At 37.9% G+C, this 21,910-nt stretch overlaps 2 protein-coding genes across 2 annotated transcripts; one reads left to right on the top strand and one right to left on the bottom strand.

Annotated features, from left to right (window-relative positions):
* Positions 1-3,296: 3,296 nt before the first annotated feature.
* Positions 3,297-16,899, bottom strand: LOC306969531 (UNC93-like protein MFSD11). The gene is made up of 13 exons (XM_079565167.1): positions 16,463-16,899; positions 16,209-16,264; positions 15,988-16,095; positions 15,834-15,913; positions 14,982-15,078; positions 11,803-11,861; positions 11,284-11,428; positions 8,753-8,802; positions 6,301-6,366; positions 6,089-6,214; positions 5,833-6,007; positions 4,063-4,198; positions 3,297-3,600 (listed from the first exon to the last, which is right to left on the bottom strand). The coding sequence occupies exons 1-13, from the start codon at positions 16,550-16,552 to the stop codon at positions 3,448-3,450; spliced, it is 1,341 nt and encodes a 446-aa protein (XP_079421293.1). The 5' UTR covers positions 16,553-16,899; the 3' UTR covers positions 3,297-3,447.
* Positions 16,900-17,835: 936 nt separating this feature from the next.
* Positions 17,836-21,728, top strand: ubfd1 (ubiquitin family domain containing 1). Its single transcript, XM_079564901.1, has 7 exons — positions 17,836-17,876; positions 18,852-19,109; positions 19,566-19,774; positions 19,847-19,912; positions 20,196-20,301; positions 20,400-20,482; positions 21,380-21,728. Exons 1-7 carry the CDS (start codon positions 17,861-17,863, stop codon positions 21,488-21,490), a joined length of 849 nt encoding a protein of 282 aa, XP_079421027.1. The 5' UTR covers positions 17,836-17,860; the 3' UTR covers positions 21,491-21,728.
* Positions 21,729-21,910: the final 182 nt, after the last annotated feature.

The raw sequence follows: 21,910 nt of genomic DNA, 5'->3' as shown, positions 1-21,910 counted from the left end.
TTTATATACACATTTTGTATTATTAGTAACGATCATGTTGTCTGTTATTTATGTTATGGTTGGTGGTGTTATTAATCAGCATAGCTCATTAATGGCAGCACCATGCCGAGAACGCACAGACTGTTGATTGTCTTTTCTTTTTTTCTTTTCTTGTTAACATAAAGTGAGGCAGTGGTTGCTGTGCTCTGACCGAGAGTATGCAGGAACGAGTTTGTGTGTGAGGGTAAATGGAATATGTGTGGGCGAATATGTATAGGTTTGCAGGTAGGTACAAAAGAGGGGATTATTTTTCTTTTAATATATATCTAGTATCTGTATTGATATAACTTTTTGTTGTAAACTCAACTTGATGAAAAACAAATAAAATAAAAAAACAGAGAGAGTGGGGCAAAGAGAAGGAAATGGAAATCTTTGACTGCAGTTTTGCTTGGTGATATTATTACTATTTTCGGTTTATATTTTGCCAAAGGTAACAAAGTAGTGTAACTCGGCTACATTATTGAAACAGTAATATGTAATACAAACATATTACATTTGTATAGCTGTAACTACTAATACAAAATATATTACAGTTGCCCAACACTGGTCCTAACTTTCCGAATGCATTTCTAAAATCTAATTTCTTCACAGGGATGAGTTTATGAGTGCACGTTTCACAACTTCCAGGGTCACTTTTCAAAGCCACTGTCACAAGCAAAAATGCTGTATAATTATGGATTATTATTATGGTCTTTTTCTTTTTTTCACTAACCACTGCATATTTAAAACACCGAAGCAGGACAAAACACATTTAATTTCACTGCTACTGCATGGCCTTTAAATGTGGGGAGTGGGTAAATATCGCACTTAATCACTTATCACTTTATTATGATTGAGAAAAAGTTGTTAAGAAATGTGTCCTGCATGCGTTAATGTAGCTGGGGCGACCTGTCAGGAGCACTGGCTTAGCACAGGGGAAGTGCCTCAAGTCCAGACCTTAGACTACAGGAGGATTAACCTAATGTACATGTTTTGGATTAATGGTAGAAACTGGAGCACCCAAAGTAAACCTACTCAGAATGTGGAGAACAGGAAAAGGCCCACATGGCTCAGGACCCTCTCTCTGTGAGGCAAGGGCGCTAACCACCCAGCCGTCTTTCTCACTAAAGCACATTCTCCCGACAGAAAAGAACAAGGTGGTACTTTTTCGCTCGCGTTTCCCAGAGTCTTGTTTCTTATGAAAGCTGGAAGACTATAATGCTGAGTTGAGGCTGCGTTCTCCAATTTGCCGATCAGTGCTTTGTTTGTCATTTAAGTGGCAGAATTGACTTAAGATCAGGCAAAAGTGCTTACTCTCATTATAATGTGATCAATATTCAATTACCAGTGAAGTAATGTGGGACCCCTGGGCCTATAACCTTTTCTCTCACATCTGGAGCCCGACTTTTGATTAATGGCACAGTGGCTTTTTGCATAAATCTGGTGACTGCGCAGTAAGTACAGTCGCGTCATGCGGTTTTGGACTGTTTTAAAAATCAACTCTTGACATTTCTCTTGAACAGCATATAACAAAAACAAACCTTAATAATATGAGTGCAATGCAGTGATTGTCAAATGTCACATTTTCACCAAAAAAAAAGAAAAAAAGAAACATCACATTTAATTTCCGGACCACATGCTGAGTGAATTTGCTTCCCGCTCAGTGGCAAACACAATACAGTGTTGAAAAGCTTTTTTTTTTATTAAAGAAGAGATGATTGCTTCAAATTATGCATAAAAAAGTCAATAATGTTGTCAAGCTCTCTTAGCGGAGTTTCCTTAAGGTTAATGACTGACGACACAGTGAAATTATCTTGGATTATTATGCATCAAACATTAGCAGGTCTAAAACTAAAAGAACAAAACGAGTAGTTGTTTTGATAAACAAATACTACAGCAGTCTGCAGCAGTGCAATCACAAGAAATACGGAAAATCATAAGAGGGACAGATATTAAGTTAACCACCATATTCAAATGTAAAAACCAGGCCTCGGAATGAATGTTTACACCAATCAGGCATCAGATTATGATCACACCACGTATTTACTCATTTATAGCAGGGAACAAACTGTCTTGCACTATGTAATTGAGCTGCTATTGTTAAACCACACACAACAGCCCACAAGAGCCGCAGTGTTGGAGATGCTCTGACCCACACCTCTTATGGCAAACCCTTTTAACATCTAAGAAAAGATCTGGATATGTAATACAGATATCTTTAATTCTGTTTAATTCTGTATCGTTTCAAATACCCATAATAACATTTCTGCGACACTCAATGATCACTTTGGATAGTCGTGACATAATTAATGTATGTCCGTCGTGTCACTGTGACTACGAATAGAAGTATCAATACTTTTATTTATTTGGTGACTCTTTCCACTTTGAGTAAATATATTAGGGACAAAACTTTGTTTTAAAATAGAAAAAGGTTAAAGTTTGTAGTTACTACTATGTTGTAATTACTAGTAAGAAATATGAATGGCTTACAGTGCATTTTCAAATTTTTGGGTTTTTCCAAGCTGAGCCATAACAATCAAAATTATAACAAATAAAGGCTATACATATCTCACTTTGCATGTAATGAGTCTATCATATATTAGTTTCACAGTTTAAAGGGATGTTTCAGGATTTTTGACACAGGGCCTCATTTCCTTGTTATCCAGAGTTGTTGATTTCTGGAGATGTATTTATTTATTTTTTAATTCATGCAGTCCTTATATTTGAAGAGTTTAGTGGCGCTAGGCTAGTGCATGTCTATGGTAACTGGTAGCTTGCATTAAAAACCTCTTCAAAATAATCGGGTTATTCTCCAAACGTTGCCATATCTGATTTGTAGAAAACTCCTTCCACGTGTAGTAATGCCGGACGCAGCTAAACAACTACTGTAGATCCGGTAACCTAGCAGATCACTCCGCCGCTGCGTAGCTTACAACCAGGAAGCTGATGCTGCTCAAATATAAGTTTATTATTTTAAATGCAAAATGGTTATATTTAAAACATTATTCAGTCAACACAGACATTTATATCGGTAGTCTGTTGTCCGTTGTTATAAGTGATTTTCCTCAGGTGCACTGTGCTTGGGTCAGACTGTTTTTAATGCAGGCTACTTGTTGCCATAGACATGCGCTAGCCTAGCACTAGCCTAGCACCACTAAACTCTTCAAATATAAGGGCTGCATGAATAAAAAAATCTCCAGAAATCAACAACACTCTGGATAACTAGGAAATGAGGCCTTATGTCAATAATCCTGAAAAATCACTTAAAGTTGAATATTAATTATTTAAATGACTCGTTTTTTTTACGTTCTCTTCAGTGGTCATAATGTCATGCCTGATTGATATAAAAGACTCAACAGAACACAATTAAATCAAAGTTATCGTTCAGCATCAGGAGGACTGAGGCACGTGTTTAGTCCCTGCTCGATATCAATACTCCTGTAAATCAGCCGTGAAGTTCTGCATCCTCTCCACCACAAAGAAGCACAGCGTCCCGGAGAAGCCCAGGGCCACCATGACGAGCAGCTGCCACGTCAACAGGAGGTGCCCGCTGTAGAAGAACGCCAACGCCGCAAAGACTGACTGAGGGCAGAGATCTCAGAATTAAGATGCAATTTTCTGTCTAATTTTATTATTATTTTAACAAAATTAGTCCCAGAGCAATCAGGTTCTATTTCTGTTCAATGGTAATTTAGAGTCATTTAATTTAATTAAAAAAAATATGCAAAAAGGTGAGTGCTTCAGAGACACCGGGTCGAGGTAAAAAGAAGAAAAAGAAAATTGAAATTGAAGATAAAAACCCTGGGTCTTGCTAAAACACAAACCATTAAAACTGTGATGGTTGTGTGGCAAAAAAGGATCCGAGGCGCTCTGTATTACAAAAAAAAAAAATAGTCCTTTAATCTCACATGGACATGCCTACATGCTTCGGCAGCATCATGGCATCAAGAGGGGAGAAAAAAATCACTTGGGAAAACTGAGGCTTAACATGACAATGCTTTGCTCGGGATAACAGCCTGTGAACATTGGCACTTTGAGATTTACCTGAATGAATTTGAAGATGGCGAAGGCTGGTGTGCTCTGCTCAGCATAAACACAGCCTAATATACTGTAGAGCTGCGTGTTGAAGCAACTGTCACCGAGTCCGAGCAGGAAGCTACACAGCAGCGCGATGGAGACACTGCCAGACAAAACATGATTCTGTTAAACTGAGACAAAGACAGCGGATTTAGACTACAGTTAGAAACAAGAGCTGGGCAATGATCGGTTAACCTCTTACCCCCCACTTGAACTAAGCACATTTTCACCAGTGTTTTCGTTTCTTTTTTTTCCTGATGTTTTCATGTTTTTCTTCATTGCTCATTTTGTTGCGTTTTTATCACGTTTTTGTGTCACTCTTTTGTCACATTTTGTTGTGTTTTCATCCTTGTTTTGGTTGCTATTTTGATGCTTTTTCTTTAAGCTTTCAGATTTGGGTAAAGCCAAACTTGAGAACACATTCAGGTGGGGGTTAAGAGGTTAACTACACTGTATCTTACAGCAGTGGTTCCCAACATTTTTTGTCTTTCATACCCCTTTGGCCTTTCAGTGGTCACCCGTGTACCCCTACCTCAAGGGTGTTACAGTATATTTAGAAAGTAATTACTTAAAAAAAACTTCTTATAATGTTGCAGTCAAAATAAACCTAAAATTCTCCCAAAGCAACACATTTTACTGAAAAATATAGCTTTTCCTATAAAAAAAAAATATGTTACATGTTCCCCTTTTTTCAATCTGTAATAGTTCCAAGTAAGATATAAATACCATAATTACCATGATGTTACACTTTTTAGTGCTCTATATAATGTAATTACTGTGCTGTAAGGTGCTAAAGTCATATGACTGAACATTAATAGTTTTTCTGATTTAAACTCCCACCTGAACGGATCCCATTTTCTCCAGTTTGGCTTTACCCTAATCAAAAAGCTTCTTGGGACAAAAGCACCAAAATAGCCACAAAAAATGAGAGGAAAACAAGGATGTAAACGCAACAAAAATGTGACAAAAATTCAACAAAGATGTCACAAAAATGTGACAAAAACTCAACAAAAGAGTGACAAAAATTCAACAAAAATGTGACAAAAATTCAACAAAAAGTGACAAAAATTCAACAAATATGTCACAAAAACTCAACAAAAATGTGACAAAAATGGAAAAAAAGAAAGAAAGAAAAAACATACTAAAGGTGACACAACACAGCAACAACGCGAGGAAAAAGATCAGTTTTGTGGGTCTTAGCTTTCAAATGAGGTGTTACACAGGCCTATATAATAGCCAAAGAGGACAGAATGCATTTGGTTTAGGCGGGTGGTAAGAGGTTAAAGGGACTATATGGAGTTTAAAAATGTTAAAATTAGGCATTTTCCTTTCCCTACATGTCACTCAAAAAGTTGTTAATTCGGGTTACGGGTAATACCTGAGGTGGCAGTAGTGAGTATAAAAATTACCAACTTGCATCTAGTCCCTTTAAGCAAAAATCTTACTACCTTGACAAATGTATTATTATTATTATTTTCATTAGTATTATCATCATTATTATTACTATCATTATTATTAACTGTATTAAAAGCATTTACTTAGATATTATTTGTTAATTTCCTATGAAACTATTTTTGTTTACTATATGACCGTACACAAGTTCACTTCTGCTATAAATATCTATTCCCATGACATCACAGTATATGAAAAATTCATATCAGAAAGAGCATTATTCACAACAAAACAGCCCATTGCTCAGCTCTGCCAGTAAGAAATAATCAGAAACCCACTGTATACCTGGGAGACAGATAGGGGCTCATTTGGGTAGTCGTTTTAAAGACAACGGGTGCGTCGGCAGGGATGTTCAGGAAGATCAAATAAAATGCAACAAAATGCACCACCATCCCCAGGAAGACCACCGAGGTGCGTCTGAAGCGATTGTTCTTGCACAGTAGCCCGAAGAATCCTCCTCCTGACGCATAAAAAAAAAAAAACACATTAAAGATTCACCGCTGAACCGTAAATCAACAGCACCAGATCAAACAGGACTTACCCACGATTTCTCCGACGCCTATAACAATCCCCGAAATCCCAATCAAGCCTTTGGCAGCGCCCCCGAAGTGAGTAGTCGCTCCGATGCAGGTGCCATAAACTCCGCTGTAAAAGGATAGCTCCAGGCCTAAGCGCGGAACAAGAGCCGCAGCTGTAGCTTGGAGTTCTCACAGCGGACACAATACTCATTACATTCAAATATATGTAACTCACCGCTGTACGCCATGCAGGGGCTCAGGAGGACTATGGTCTTGGTCTTCAAAAGTTGCAAGATGGTTTCTGAGGAGCACATTTCAATTGGAAATTTAGAAACAATGTATTCCAAGCAGAGTGGATTTATGGACACTGTAGAATTTTAATGACTCGCAAAAGGACAGAATATGGCTGAATGAAATCTTAAGTTTGTAGGCCCTTGTACAGCTGTTACGGTGATGCATAGTGGAGGAAAAACGGCAAATCCCTCTTCACCTTGTAGATATCAACAAATAACAACCAGAATTTAAGGATTTTATCATTAAATTCAATTAAGCAATTACTCAAAATCAATGTTCCTCTCTGTTTTTCTTGTCCTTAAATAATTTTCCTTCAACCAGTAGCTCTACGCAAGGTTGCTAGATTTGCGGTATGTCTTTGGAGTTATTCCGCTTTTTAAGTATTTCCACGGATAAATAAACAATTGTCATTGGGTTTTGGCAGAGCTGTTTTCCATGTAAAATGCAGGAGATGGGCCAAGATCTCGTGACATAAGATCTCACAAGATCAAAATGCCACAAGATTATGTGTCCCCGAGTAGAATGAAATAATGTTTTGTTTTTTTTAATGGGTTGCTTAACCGCGTAACCCCAACATTTATCAAAAAAATCAAATTAGCTACAAAAAACAAGCCGTAACAGAAAAGTGAAAAATGTGATGATAACAAGGATGAAAATGCAACAAGAGCGATGAAAAATGTGACAAAAAAACTGACAAAAATGTGGAACGCAAACATAAGAAAAGAGCGACAAAAAATGTTTAAAAAAAAAGCCACAAATACACGACAAAAGAGCAACAAAATCGTGACCAAAGGGCAATGAAAAAGTGACAAAAATGTGATGAAAACCCAACAAAAAAGCAATAGATAAAAAAGTCCAAAAAGTGACAACAATGCAAAGAAAAAGCAACACTTAGATGAGTTTTGTAGGTCTTAGCTTTCAAATGAGGCGTTACACGACTTGGATTTGGTTAAAGGTGAACTGGAGAAAATGCACCACGTTAAGGCGGGGGTTAAAAGATTAAAGGCGTTTTTTAAAGCAATATTTCGTTAATAGTTACCCACTATTGTTTACATAATATATTGGTTTGCACTTTGAAAACAATGCTATATTTTCACTTCATTAAACTGTTCAGTAAAAGGAAATATTTAATTTATATTATAAATTATGTCAAAATCTCGTCTTGTTGAACCCAATCTCGTGCAATCCAAGGCTACCTGTGCTGATCTTTCTGTGTGAGAGAATGAAGGGGGTGGGTCCAGATCATTGGTGGAGGGTAGTGACACTATAATATAGTAAAATACATTTCCAAGTGTAGGTTTTCAGAGGCATTTGGGTGACAGCCCTGGCTCCGGGCAACCTGTTAGGAACAATGGGTCACGGTGACGTCAGTGCAGCACTCAGAGACCCAACACTTATCTCATTTGTTCAGGATGACCCTTCCTTGGTCCATTTTTTGTCCGTAACTCCTAGGAAGCTAGTGGTTTGGTGATGCTGAAAACACAGTCATCTTGCCATCACATTTGGTGTTTGTCATTACACTTTAAATATCTTGCCAACTCATATCAATCCATATAGTCTCTGTTCATAATGTTACACCTAATCGTAGTATGCAGTGCAGACACTAGGCAGACAAAGAGTGATAGGATCAACAACTCCAGACTGGCAGCAGGAGCCAGAGCAGGAGCCTTTCTGCTTGACAAACACAGATAAAATCTCAAATAAACTCCACACAGCCAGTCTCTGTGTACTCTCTTGTAACGCCTGCAGATTTTATCCACATAAAAAAGCAATTTTAGCAAAAGGAAAACTCAAAAAGCCTGGGAGTGCTTGGTAGTTTTCAGAAATTGAGCGATGAAATGAGAAAGACAACAGGTTACCAACTGAAGAGATTAATGTGTTTTTGAGGGTTTAGTGAGGAAACGTTCCTTCCGTCTCAGGTGTTAAACGAAAGCAGTTGTTCCCAAAATGTGACACCAGTGGTGGGCGGACTCTTTCCAGTGCTATCAGTTATGCTATCAGATATTGCTGAATTTGTTTTTAGCAAACTTGTCCTTGTGTACGTGCTGTGTACGACAACCCAATTCAATAAACTGTTTTTAAATTCAAATTCCAATATTTGATTCCCTGGTTTTGATCCGGGCTTTAGACAGACTTAAGTCTCGTTGTAATGCAATTTCCTTGGAGGTAGTTGGCGTGCGAAGTTTGCGATCGACAGCTCTGTTGCTTGAGGGAGAGTAGGTCCCAGTTGCACTTGGGCTGCATACACTTCTGAGCGCATTAAGATTAATTACATGTGGGTGCATAATTAATGCACTCGATGCATACAGAAGGAGAGTTTAAATGAGTCCGTCCCACACTGACAACACAATACAGTGATTAAACCCAACAATATACAGAGAGGAGAGACTTACTGAACTCAGCCTTGGCGTCTTGCATTGCGCTGTTGGCTCTGTGCTTATACCTAGAAGACAACAAATGTTAAGTTCAACAAATCCAAACTTGGTACGATATGAAGTTTCTCAATAAATGGTAGGCGAAAGGTGGTGACAATGTCAATATAGTCGAATATACTGTCGCCTACGAGGGGTTGCACTCACACTGTATTTGTTGCAGTTGAAAAATGACTTGCATCAGGAAGGACATCTGTTGTGAATGCCCAAATGCAGGTCACTACATTCATAATGTATCCATAGACATTCAACATCTTCTGCTTTACTTGTTCAATTTCAAATGAATTGCAGAAATCCTTCCCACAGGCTTCTTCAGGTGATGTTCAAGCTCCTCTGCAGTTCAAGTCTTTGTTCATTTAAGGGACTTTTTGTTTATTTTATTGACCTTTTTTGGTAACTACTTGCTTACTTGCTTTAGTCCTGGTTTTGGCATTCATACCAAGAAAACAGTCCAAGCTTTGACATGGTTCTTTAATAGCCTTCTCAGACAGGCACATTATCTTCCTAAATGGTACATGGTGCCAAAATGTTGAGAACTGCAGTACTGATCAAATTTTGAAGCACAATTTTATTAAAGATTTTGGATATGAACAAATCTAATAAATTCTAATAAGTAAAGTCATTGGTTTCTCAATAGAAGCCAAATAATAATAAAAAATGCTTGTGATTTGAAGTTACATTTCCCTGAAAACAGTTTCTGATGATATACTTTCTGCCTCCGCTGACATTGAGCGCTCTTTGATGGCAGCGTTCGTCACCCTCTCATGCGTCAAAGTCATAAAAATGTAAATATTTCAGACATAATATGGAAGAGGCTTGGAGGCTGAGAAGGTCCCAGCAGCTCCAGTCACACTGATTGCAGACTACTTGCGTGAAGTGCTATGATTAGGCCCGGCTCGGTTCAAATTGTAATGATCTAGAGAAAAACGCTTGGTGTCATTTTCACTGAAGGACAAGAGTGATTTAAAACTCCTGCTTGTTTCGCGGTGGTCACCGTTCGCTCGCCCCAGAATGACTTGTTCCATAAAAAAGATTCAAGAGGTGATGCTCACACTGTCAACAGAAGTGATGATCGCACACAGTAAAATGGTAAGTATGAAGGCTTAGATTTTGAGCTCATTGACAAATGTCTTCTGTTGGAAATGATTTTACTTCCAGTTATGTTTACTGTATAATGAATAAGGAAAAATCTATCACTGAAACATGAAAACCTGAGGAAAAAAAAAAAAACAGACCATCCAATCTCAAAAAATGCTGATGTTTTTGTACTTAATCAAGTCACTTCCTTCCAGGACTGTGTTGCTGTGTCATGTCTAACTGCCAACAAATACAACTTGTGGCGCTTTAGTCCCAAACACAGCCCTGATGGAATTAGGTGGTTGTAGCCGTTTCAATCAAACTTGGAGTTTATTCAGTTTTGCTAAGTTTTTGGATTCATGTTTGAAAAATAGATATTTTACACATCATTACCTGAGGCACATCAAATATCTCTACATTTGCTCACAATATGTACATACAAAATGAAGTATTGTACTTTTGCTTGTACTGTTGACAAACCCATTATCATTGACGTACCTTTCAGTCATGTGACTTTTGTTATGGCGGCCATTTTGAATACCGAAGTAGAAATATGCAGTGCTACAACATGTAACAATATCTCTACTCAGGATGAAAACGAAAGACAACTGATTGACAGTGGCATTTTATTGACTTGTAATCATTGCTCAAGATAAGAGTAAAAACACGACCCCAGAGAATGTGAAGAAACCAGTGAGTCAGTGTTAAGCTGCTCAAGACGTTAGCATTCTACCGGTTAGCATTTAGCTTCAACACGATAAGCCTCTCCAAGAGCAAGCCCTGAACCACACTCCAAACATCTAGCCTTGGATACAACATGTGACAGAGGTCAGAGCTGAGCTGTTACTGTAGTATTTCCTCAGTGTTCATAGATGTGAGCCACACATGTGTTTATCGTGTTGAAACCATCAACAGTTGATTGATGACAGTTGCTAACCGGTAGCATGCTAACGTCTTGAGCAGCTTAAACACTGACTCTGACTGAGACTCTGTTGACATGACAAACTGTAGAGAAAGGTTTTCTATTTCCTCTTTGATGTGTTAATTTAGTCTGAGGAGTGAAGGAGATCTTCAGTAAATCCTGCTGTAGCTCGATGGGCAGCGCTGCTACATCTGTGCCACATTTGCTGGTTATATCACATAAACGTGCGATCGCTGGGGCCGTGTTTTTACTCCTCTGTTCTTGAGCAATGATTACGTTTGCATAAAAATGCCACTGTCAATCAGTTGTCTTTCATTTTCATCCTGAGTAGAGATACTATTACATGTTATAGTACTGCTTAATTCTACTTCAGTATTCAAAATGGCAGCCGGAACTATGCGTAATGTCATTGGAAACGCCTGTTCATTTTGAGTGCCATCTGTGTCCAGGCATATTCAGATACAAGATTTGAGTAAGTAAGAGTTGTATTGACCTCATGCGTGTAGATAGCAGAGACTGTCCCTCCTCCTCTGAGAGCATCTCCTCTTCACTTTGGCTCTGCCTCAAAACCAGGAAACTCAAAGTCCCCAAAACAGAGGCCACAAGCAGAGACAGGAACACGTTCTTCCTACTGCCGTCTGTGGACAATAAAACAATTAAAGAAATAATAATAATGACATTTAAAAACAAACAAAGAAAACTTGGACAGGATCTCAATGGGACTTTTCTTATGTGATTAAAAGATGTTTTAAATAAGTGGTTCTCAGTGGTTAGGGCTTCGACTCACCAGTTGAGAACCACTGTTTTAAATCATTAAGTTTGCCATAAAAAAAATACGACAAAAATCTTGATTGAGTGCAAGAAACACAGTATTTTGTCAATGTAGCATTCAAGGAGGTCCTTTTTTTTGGGTGAGGTGGGGGAATCCATGCACATATAGCTTTTTTCATTTTTGTTGTTTGTGTAAATCTTTAAATCCCACACTTTGTATCCAATAGTTGATCAATTGTACCTGTAATGTCTGTCGCTCCGCTCCACTCAAAGTAAATGTAGAGGTTTCCAAATATCATACTGTAAAAGGGAAAAAAATACAAGGAAACAAATGTAAATAGGACTATATTCACACATACACAAGAGTTAATTTAATTATTTCACACATAAGACAAAAAAGCCCTATTCCTGACTTTTATGTTTGTTTTGTTCACAAACAGTGGAAAAAAATGGGAGTGTGTCAATTAAATGTAATACAGACTCATTCCTAGCCTACCAAATCTTTGCAGGGATTAGTTTACAAGGACCTCTCACAACTTCCAGGGAGAAAAACTGTCACAATAATGTAAATAACAAATACCCTGCCAGTTTAAATCGATAAAAAGGCTCCATAATTAGATACAAATGCACTCAAAGGGTTTTCCATAAACGTCTGCTTTTATACTGATTGACAAAAGGCATTTTATTCCGCAGCTTGAATTTTTTTTAATAGAACCTTTAATAACATACAAAACACAATTTATGAATTCAATGCCACCGACATATTATTTAGTGACAATATTCAACAGCAAAATACTAAACAGACAGTCCTTCACGCTCACATTTAGTATCTGAGGACAGTTTACGACATGGGAGTTACCTTAAGTGCCCAGACAGATCACAATTCACCAGCGTATCCCATTGATTACATGCTACTATGCTAACAAGTTACGCAATCATTCTCGCTTTTATGCCTAAATGTTTAATCAGAGCCATTCTGTTTGACATTTTAAACTTTAGCAAGAGACTCGAGCTTTTAATTAAAATCGGCACAATGCAAGTAGTGGTTAATGTGCACTTTGTAGTTATAAATCCTGACCTTTTCTCTCCATTAGAGCTAACAGCTGTAGGCATTTTAGGATCACACCGCAGGGACACATAGAGTAGTAGACTATAGTGAATCCTTTTTTTCCATTTGGGCACTTCTATATAGTGATAATATCTGGCCCTGTTTTAATTAAAAACCTTCTTCGACAAGAAACCGCTCTCCCACAAAATCAATAGCAAATAGCCGGGCTTATTCATAAAGATAACTGGATTTTGCGTGCAAGAGAGCCTCATAAGTTTGCTGTGGCAGGGATCACTGCTGCACAGTGAGATTAGCACTGCCCTATTGTGCGGCATGGCACAGGTGACAGAGAATGTAATTATTGAACTAATTCAATTTACATATTTTAACAAATACAAACAGCTACGAGAGCCAGAGAGACAGAGCGAGAGGCAGGAGATGAAAAGGGACAATTGCCAAAAATTCTTACCTGTGAAATCACGCTGTTATGACAAGGCAACGTTTGGCAAGTATTTCGACTATTATTACTTCCATCACATGCACACGCCAGATTGGAATTTTACACTTAAAGCCTTCCTGCGTAACATTTCACCCAATAAACACTTAAACACGAGAATTCATTTCATTGCAGGTGTTTTTTGTTGATGAAAATACCTCAAAAACATCTGTACTGTGAACACGCGACCTCGGCTCTCCTCAGAGCTGACTCGTAGCTTTGCCAGAACTGTGACATCACCAGCTCGTCGCCACGGAGATGCTGCTGCTTCACCTCGACAATGGGTTCGCCTTGAGGTTTGAATGCATTAGTTGCTCCTCCAATGCTTTATTTTTCTTAGCTTTGAGTTAAATTACGACTGCAGTTCGATTGAAGAACGCATATATGGCGTGCAACGTGTAGAGAGGGAATTCATTATTTCCAGCATTTGAGTTTGTGCCAACTGTGATAATTATTACATCCGGGAATATCCGTTGGCATTAAAATCATAAACAACTCAAGTCACAGCTGAGTAAAATGCATAATAGTTGAAGTAGCTTGCGGGACAGGGTGCACACTCAACGGCTTTGTTTCTTGGGACGAACCAAAACACACTGTGGTATATCCGTGGAGTCTGCAGGTCCTCACTGTGTTTATACAAATCCTGTGATTCGATTTCTACTTTGCTTATATAGCATGTTAATGAATTGTATTGTGTCAGGTAATAAATGATGTACATCTGTCTACTCATGACAACGTTTTAGGACAGATTTGTGATGCATGTTGTCTTTAAAGGGCTCCTTTGGGTTTTTTTTTGAGCGGCCAGACAACAATGCACTCTTTATTCTACTGTAATTCTGTCCCTGATAGGCTGATGCAAGGGCTTCGGGTTTTTTTTTAATCCGATAATTTAACGATTTTATTAAAGATTGAAACGCCTGTATTTTCCCTATTTTTCATGTAAAGCGCTCATATCATGCCTATAAACAACTTTTTGATCATTTAAGCATATTACTGTATATACAATGATGCTGATTCTTCCTGATAAACATACTGACATTTTTTTGTAATCCTGCTTATCACTAGTCTAGTTCTCAAGAGCTCAAAACGCTTGCCCCATTCTTCTGATGTTACTAGGTAATAGGGATCCTCGAACAGATTCAATGGAGTGGCCATTTCTGCACTCAAATGACCTTCAATACAAAGCACTACTTACACAAAGCAGCTAACTAATAAAAACAGGAGATGAGTCCGGGGGCTTTGTGCTCGGAAAGAGAACTGCACAACGCAACACCAAATGAATTAATCAATTAGTAATTACATTATAATGGATAATAATGTCCATGTCACAAGAAGCCACAATATATTGCAAATATACTGAGGTCTTTTCATCTCATCAACTGAGATTTACCACCTAAACACTGCCTTAAACAAAGACTATCTTAAACCATGTACAAAAGTTCAGCGTATGCCATGATTTACCTCATTTACATCCATTTCAGTATCGTTATGTTCCTGACCTTGTGTTTTTGTGTTGTTTTGACACAATTTGACTAACACATTTTCTTCATATCTAATGGAATGTACAATGCAATAATATTCACAATATTCAAGATTTTTTTTTTTTTACATCGCTCAATCCTACTCAGAAATTGGGGCAGCATAACATTTAGCAGTTACCCTACATTATTTTAAGTTATAGAAGGAAAAACAAATGCTGAGATGTCGATAATATATTTAGGAAGTCTTAGCAAGCTACGCCTAAAATAGGAACTAACTATTTGATACACTTTCGCTTTGTAAGGTGGAGACTCTTACACTTTATAGCCAGTCTCTCTTGTCCTGCAGAACATCCTTGACACGTTATTATCAATAATGAAGTGCATGTGGTCGATACCTGCATTGCAGCAGAGCCCAGAACATCCCCGTGTTTCTGTTGATAGTGGAGGCCTCGGAGTTCTCCACCAGGAACTGTCCTTGAGCCGTCCACAGCACTGCGGGGAGAGCAGCGGGCACACGGGTCACTCAGGGGGTAAAAAATAGCCGTGGCGCTCAGCCTTAATTGCCCGTGTGAAGTGAAAAAATGATCTTTCCGTGTTGGTAAATAATGCATCTAAACCAGACCAGCCCTGGGACATGATCAAAATTCATCACATACGATGATTTATTTTTATTTTTTCTGGAGAGCACAGCAGGAGGGAGGCTTTGTCAGGTTTTTCTGCAGGAAGTAGGTGCAGAGGGGTATTTACAATTGCAGCCTCTAACCCATTTAAGGTCTAATTTGAGAAATGCTGAATATGCCCATCATAGAACCACAAAAGAGATAATCCGTGTATGCATGATTACAGCCTATTTGCTGTTTAACATATGAACGGGTTTTCTTAATGCCATAAACTATAACCACATGAACAGAGTAAGCCTCGGTATTAACTTATATGCATGAGCGCCAGGGTTTTTCATGAGCCAGTGTTCAAGGAGCAGATAAGGAGGTTTTGTTTCAAGGGAAAGGAATCAGAGAACACATTTATACACGCAATTAAAGAGGTGAAGCCGTCTGTAATCTTCTTGAAATATGAATTGAGTGTAAAAACGATGGACTTTGGAAAGCACTGTGTCGAACAAAATTGTCATTTCACACGCAAACTATGCACTAAAGAGATTCAATACATTGTCACATAAAATAAACCTTTTTGAAGATCCAAACAATCACAAACAAAGACAAACTGTGTATTGTGTGAGGCAAACTTACTGGCCGCTCCGATGCCGATCAGCACCGAGGTCAAGTAAAAGGACCACGTGAAGGGGAGGATGAATGCAGCGATATACCCACTGTTAACAAAGAAAGGCCAATTAGATGATTTAATAAAGGCATTATTACAAGTAAAATGGACTTAACTACTAACCTGTAAAGAAGGCCACTCGCGAACATACTAAGTTTTGGACCAATAACTGCCACAACAGTTGGTGCAAGTAGATTTGAGAAGGAGAATATCCCATAAATGATACCAAGACTGAAAAATATACACAAGTCAGTGGGTTATTTTTTTTTCTGTGTATGTTACTATTATTATTTTTCATTATTGTTATTATAATGTTGTGTTTCCATATACTGGGGTTTATTTACCTGTAGTATCCACTCCCAGAGAATGTTTCATTTCCCAAACTCTTCACCACTGTTTGCTGGAAAAGGAAGCGACAAAGATTAGGTCAGCGTTTCATTCATTCATCTGCCCAAAAAAAAGCCCCACTGACGGTCACAATGAGAAACACGAGATGGTACATCCGTTGCGATCTGACCACCAGGGCTGACCATCATACAAGTTTGGATAGTTAACAACAAAAGCAAATCAACTTGGAAATAAGTTTCTTGCTACTTACTTCTACGTTTCCACACGTCGTGAAGGCTGTGAAAATAAACAAAAAACCCACACCTAAAATGGCAACATTGAAAGTCCTTCTGTCCGCCATGGTCTGTTTTTTAAGTCGTTTAGAAGCGCATATTAATTAATCTGAGGAGGATTACCAGGAAGCGCATTTAACTGACTTCTTTGCAGTGAAGAAGCTCAGGGAAACATGTCATTAAATCTTTCTTCAAAAGTTGAGCACGGCTCTTTGGTTACGGCTTAATGCGCAAATAGCCAGGATAAAGGTTAGAGAAGATCTGCTGCAGACGCCAACAGAGCGCCTCTGGTACGGGGGCTCTTTCCCTGTCATGCCAAGGACGCATGACGACTTGTGACTTTGATTAAAAGCAATTTTCCTCTTCCTTTAGTATCTTTCACTACTTCTCATGTCGTCTCGTCCTTCTTCTCGCTCCTCTCTGGCAATAATGGGTCACTCGCTTGGATTTGCTGCCTTCCAGAGGTGACCAAGAGCATATAATTTTCCCATAGTATTAGAGGATGATACACCCCATCAACTGAGCCTGCATCTATTATGTGTGTATTTACCTCTAGGTTATTGACTGCCACATAGTCATGTGTTATGTGATTTTGCATTTTTGCATTTCTGAAATGGAACACATTATTTTGGATAGTAAAATAAACTTTTGGCCGCATGAAAAAAAAAAAAAAAAAAGTAGGGGAATGTGGGCAGTCCACAATGTACCTACAAAGGCATACATATGGTTGTTATTGGCTTTAAATAAATACAGAGTTACCAGAACAATAAACATTTGCCTTATTAAACTATTTACTGTTATTAACAATATTCTACACAAATATAAGGGTGTGTAAGCGTGTGTTTACTTTACACAAACCACGTGCAACTGCTAAACAGAAAGTATAATCCCTGGAATTTCCAGAAGATTTTATTGAGAAAGAGCCACCTCTTGGCAGACTGCTGATCTCAGCTTCCACATCAAAGATGTTGTAGGAGCAAGAGCGTTACTTCACGTTTTTCCGTGTTTGCTCCTTATCCGGAAGCGGTTTTTTTCTTCTTCTTTTTACTTCTTGTAAATGATCATTCCTAAATTGAGCAGCACCTCTATGTGACTGTTGGTTCGTTCAAAAGTGCCAAAAATGTATTTAATTAATTTAAATAATCAGCCAAGCACCCGTAACAATATTGATTAGTTTCAATTGAAACAGTGCGAAAACACAGACACTTCTTACAAACGACAAATAAACGCATGGATTGTGCTACTGATATTTAACCGTAACCGAGAGAAACTAATTCCGGTAAATTACAGCGAAGTTTTTGCTCCTAAATGTCGAGAGTCATCCTGCTGTGTCTCACCTCTTTGGCACAACGTACAACAGATTGTACACAATCATCATGGCGACCCAGGATGGTGGGTACTGAGAAAATACAGCTGCATTTTGATTTAATTCTTACGTGTAACACATCAGACTTTACTGAATTGACTTGTGGGCGTAACATTTGTAAACGTAGGATTTAATTCACCGGGTGTACTCTAATCGTACGAATCGCATATGCTTTTTTTTATGTGCAAATGTTGCTGTTAGCATACGAGTGCTAACAGAGACATCTAGAATATCGACGCTTCGAAAATAAAATGTAGGGGCACGTATCGCTTAGCAGCAGTTTGACTTTCTCGTATGATCGTGATAACTGTAGATTACATTGCAGAAAGAGGCAAAGCAATCGTAAAACCACACGATCTATTATTTTTTTGCCTGTCAGGCGATCACATTTAAAATGAAACTATTAATGCGTTTGTAAAGGGCGTGTTTTTATTGAGCACCAACCCTATAAATGTTTCCTGGAGAAGATCTACATTCTAATTTGATCGTGGAAAGAGACAGACTAATAACGAAAGTGCAGAGATAATAATATGTAATATAATATATGGATTTTCCTCTTTGTCCTAAGTCTACCTGTAAATTATTTTTAGTTTTTATGAGAACATGTTATTACAATTTTCGATCTTGCCATCTTCATTGTATTAGGACATTATATTTATCTTTTTTTTTAAACCAAAATTCTCAACAATTTAAAACATTTAATTATTAGTAATAGTTTTAAAAGTAATGCTTGTGACTGTGTTAAAAAGTAGTTACGGCTCCAAATACAATATGATTTAGTTTTTTGCCATTGTCATTTTTACAGTTTAAATCTTCACATTTTTCCTGTCCCAAACCTCCAGAGAGGTTGGAGGGTAATGTGTGAGGACCAAAGGCTGCACCTCTTTTAAAATGCTATTTAAAACAACCGAACAATTGTTGCTGAACCCTTTTAGGAACCACTCTTGTGTATTTCATCTGCCTTACAGCTGCTCAGATGTCAGCTTTGTATTGTCTTCCAGGAAGTGCAGAAGTCATAATGGAATCTGAGACGAGACCTAGCGACGGTGAACCACTTCAGTGCGACTCAGAAAATGCGTCTCAAACAGATTTGGGAGACGCCCCAACTCAGGACTCTTGTATTAGCAACGGGGATGACACGGACGAGCAGCAGGAGATGGTTGACTTGAAAATTATTTGGAACAAGAATAAGTATGATCTGAAAATTGGCATTGACAGTACCGGAGCCAAACTAAAAGAGAAAATTCATTCACTCACTGGTGAGTTGGCACAAAATGCTCATAAATTACTGCTTTTATAGAGGAGCAGATTATACCAAAATAGTTTACTTAGTGATAGAATACAAATGCTGAAACGTTGTATAATGCTCTCTGCATCCTACAACATAAAGCAAAAAGAGATTCTCAGTGGCACTTTCCTGGTTAAATAAAGGTCATATAAATTAAACAAAAATCTTCTCAGAATGTTTTGTGCCAGATTTCATAATTCTATGACACATTATATGTGTGCATGACCTCATCATAGACTTTTCCTGGGACCAAACCGAGTTGATTATGAATTTGCAATGGGCTGGGGTGAACTCCTGAATAAAAAGAAGTTTAAGGGTGATACCGTTTTTGAATATTTGGGCAACTAGGCAACACCTCCGCCTAATGATCTGCTTTTATCACAAAGCAACACGCTGCAGTTGAATTTAATTGTTGTGATTTCTCCAGGTCTTCCACCAACAATGCAGAAAGTGATGTACAAAGGACTGCTTCCTGAAGACAAGACGCTTCGAGAAATCAAGGTCACAAATGGTGCAAAAATAATGGTAGTAGGATCTACAATAAATGATGTTTTAGCTGTGAACACGCCCAAAGAGGTTGTTCAGCAGGAAGTCAAAGCGGAGGAAAACAAGAAGGAACCGCTATGTAGACAAAAGGTAAGTTAGATGTTTTCTGTGTGGTGTATCAATGGATCAATTATTTTGGATGTTTTCTTCGGCATGTTTCAGCAACACAGAAAAGTCTTGGACAAAGGTAAACCAGAAGACATAATGCCAGCTATTAAAGGAACCAAGGTAAGTGATTCATTTTTCAAAGCTGATTAAAATAGACTTATAATGTTATTAAATTACAATCAACAGCCCATTTCTTGTTCCTCAGTGAAATTACAAAATAGCTCTCAATTCATTTTCAAATGACTCTATCAACATTTTGTAAGACTTGGTTGAAAGGGTGTTAAGTTGGTGTTACTGATAATTAGCCATTGCTTAGACTTGTTCATGGCTAAACTTGTGTATCATAATGTGTCCTGCAAAAAAACATTTTTTTAATGTGACTCTTTTCCTTGTCCCCACCCAGGAGCGATTACCCACAGTGCCTTTATCCGGGATGTTCAACAAATCCGGGGGAAAAGTTAGACTCACATTCAAACTGGAGCAGGATCAGTTGTGGATTGGAACAAAGGGTGGGGACACACTCGCGCTCATTACTCCCAATTCAATTCTTTACTGCGTCACTGCTGCTGAATGCATTTTTCATCGTGTGTGTGTTTTATTTCTACAGAGAGAACAGAGAAAGTCCCAATGGGCTCCATTAAAAATGTAGTGTCTGAGCCCATCGAAGGCCACGAGGACTATCACATGATGGTAACTGTATATTTACTTCCCTCAAGCTAATGTGGTGCCAAAATCTTATCTCTGGCAAAACTTAAAATGTTTTGGAGACTCCAGACAACAAACAATCAATGGAATTCTGAGGTAGAACATGAAGACGACAATATATCATTACTTGAAATTAAACAATTTACTTAATGTGACTGTCCCTACTATTTCCAATACAACCTCAAGTATTACTGAAAAAATCGCTACTCATGTGAATATACAGTAAAAACATTATCTAAAAGAATGAACAACCTAATACCTACCTTTTAACAAATTACCGGCATACAAATTGCTAAGGCAAAGTTTTCTACTGCACGTTTTTGAAGCGGGTCACTGACGTCGAGTTGAGAGGATGGTTATTGTTGTTTGGTCTTCAGTAGAGCGGCAAATGTCAGTGACTTCTTTATTTAACCTTTAAAAGCACTTGTGTTCTGCACTGTGAAATTGAAGGCTGTTTCTGATGGAGAATAGGAAACCTTCAATAAGAAATATGATTTCACAACACTTTATATAATGCATTTTATGTGCCTTTAAATTCAATAGCTCCAAGACTCAAATGGAAAGTACCATAATTCAGCCAGTTTTGTGGAAGAACAGGCTCTTTTGAGTTTGTTTTTCAGAACAAACTTTATTTTTTTCCCCCTCAAGCCTGTTTGTCTTCAATTAACTGAATTGTGTTTTATTGTTCCAATTTGTAAATCTCGAGAGATATTTGCAAATTGAAATGTGGTAGGGAGACAAAGGATTTATTGTTTACTCCTTTGTCTGTTATAGATATAGATGCCAGTTGTTATTTTTATCCCTTGCGTTTTCCTTTTAAATGAATTGATTTGTGAAATTTCTATTTTGCTTTTTACTATGACCAGTTCTCCTTTTCCACAGGCTTTTCAGCTCGGTCCAACAGAAGCCTCTCAATACTGGGTCTACTGGGTGCCTGCACAGTTTGTTGATGCAATCAAAGACACAGTCCTTGGAAAATGGCAGTATTTCTAATGTGCCTCAATGTTGACAATTATGAACTGGGAAGTAACAAAAACGATATGAAAACTGAAACTGGAGACAGCAGCAAAAAGACCTTCGTGGAATATAAGTGGACAGATGTCCGTGGAGTAATCATTTTATTTTAGAGTCAAAGTGCACTATGTGGCAGCAGAACATTTCTCAGCCCCAATGTTTATTCAAGATTTTCATCAAATTCAAGGGAAAACAGTGAAACAATTGTACAGAAATTGCTAACACTTTTCTTCATTTATTCTTAAAGAAATAAAACTTATTTAATGAAATAAACATAGTGACTAATCATCATTTTTAGAATAGAATAACTTTATGTTTTACATGTGCAATGATGGCAGCACATTTGCACAGCCTATATTAAAACATTACACAGTTAAAGTCCGTTTAAGATCAGATCAT

Source organism: Gobius niger, assembly GCF_951799975.1.
Source record: "Gobius niger genome assembly, chromosome: 10".
Classification (NCBI taxonomy): Eukaryota; Metazoa; Chordata; class Actinopteri; order Gobiiformes; family Gobiidae; genus Gobius; species Gobius niger.
The sequence above is the reverse complement of the archived record's forward strand: the minus strand, read 5'-3'. Positions and strand labels throughout refer to the sequence as shown.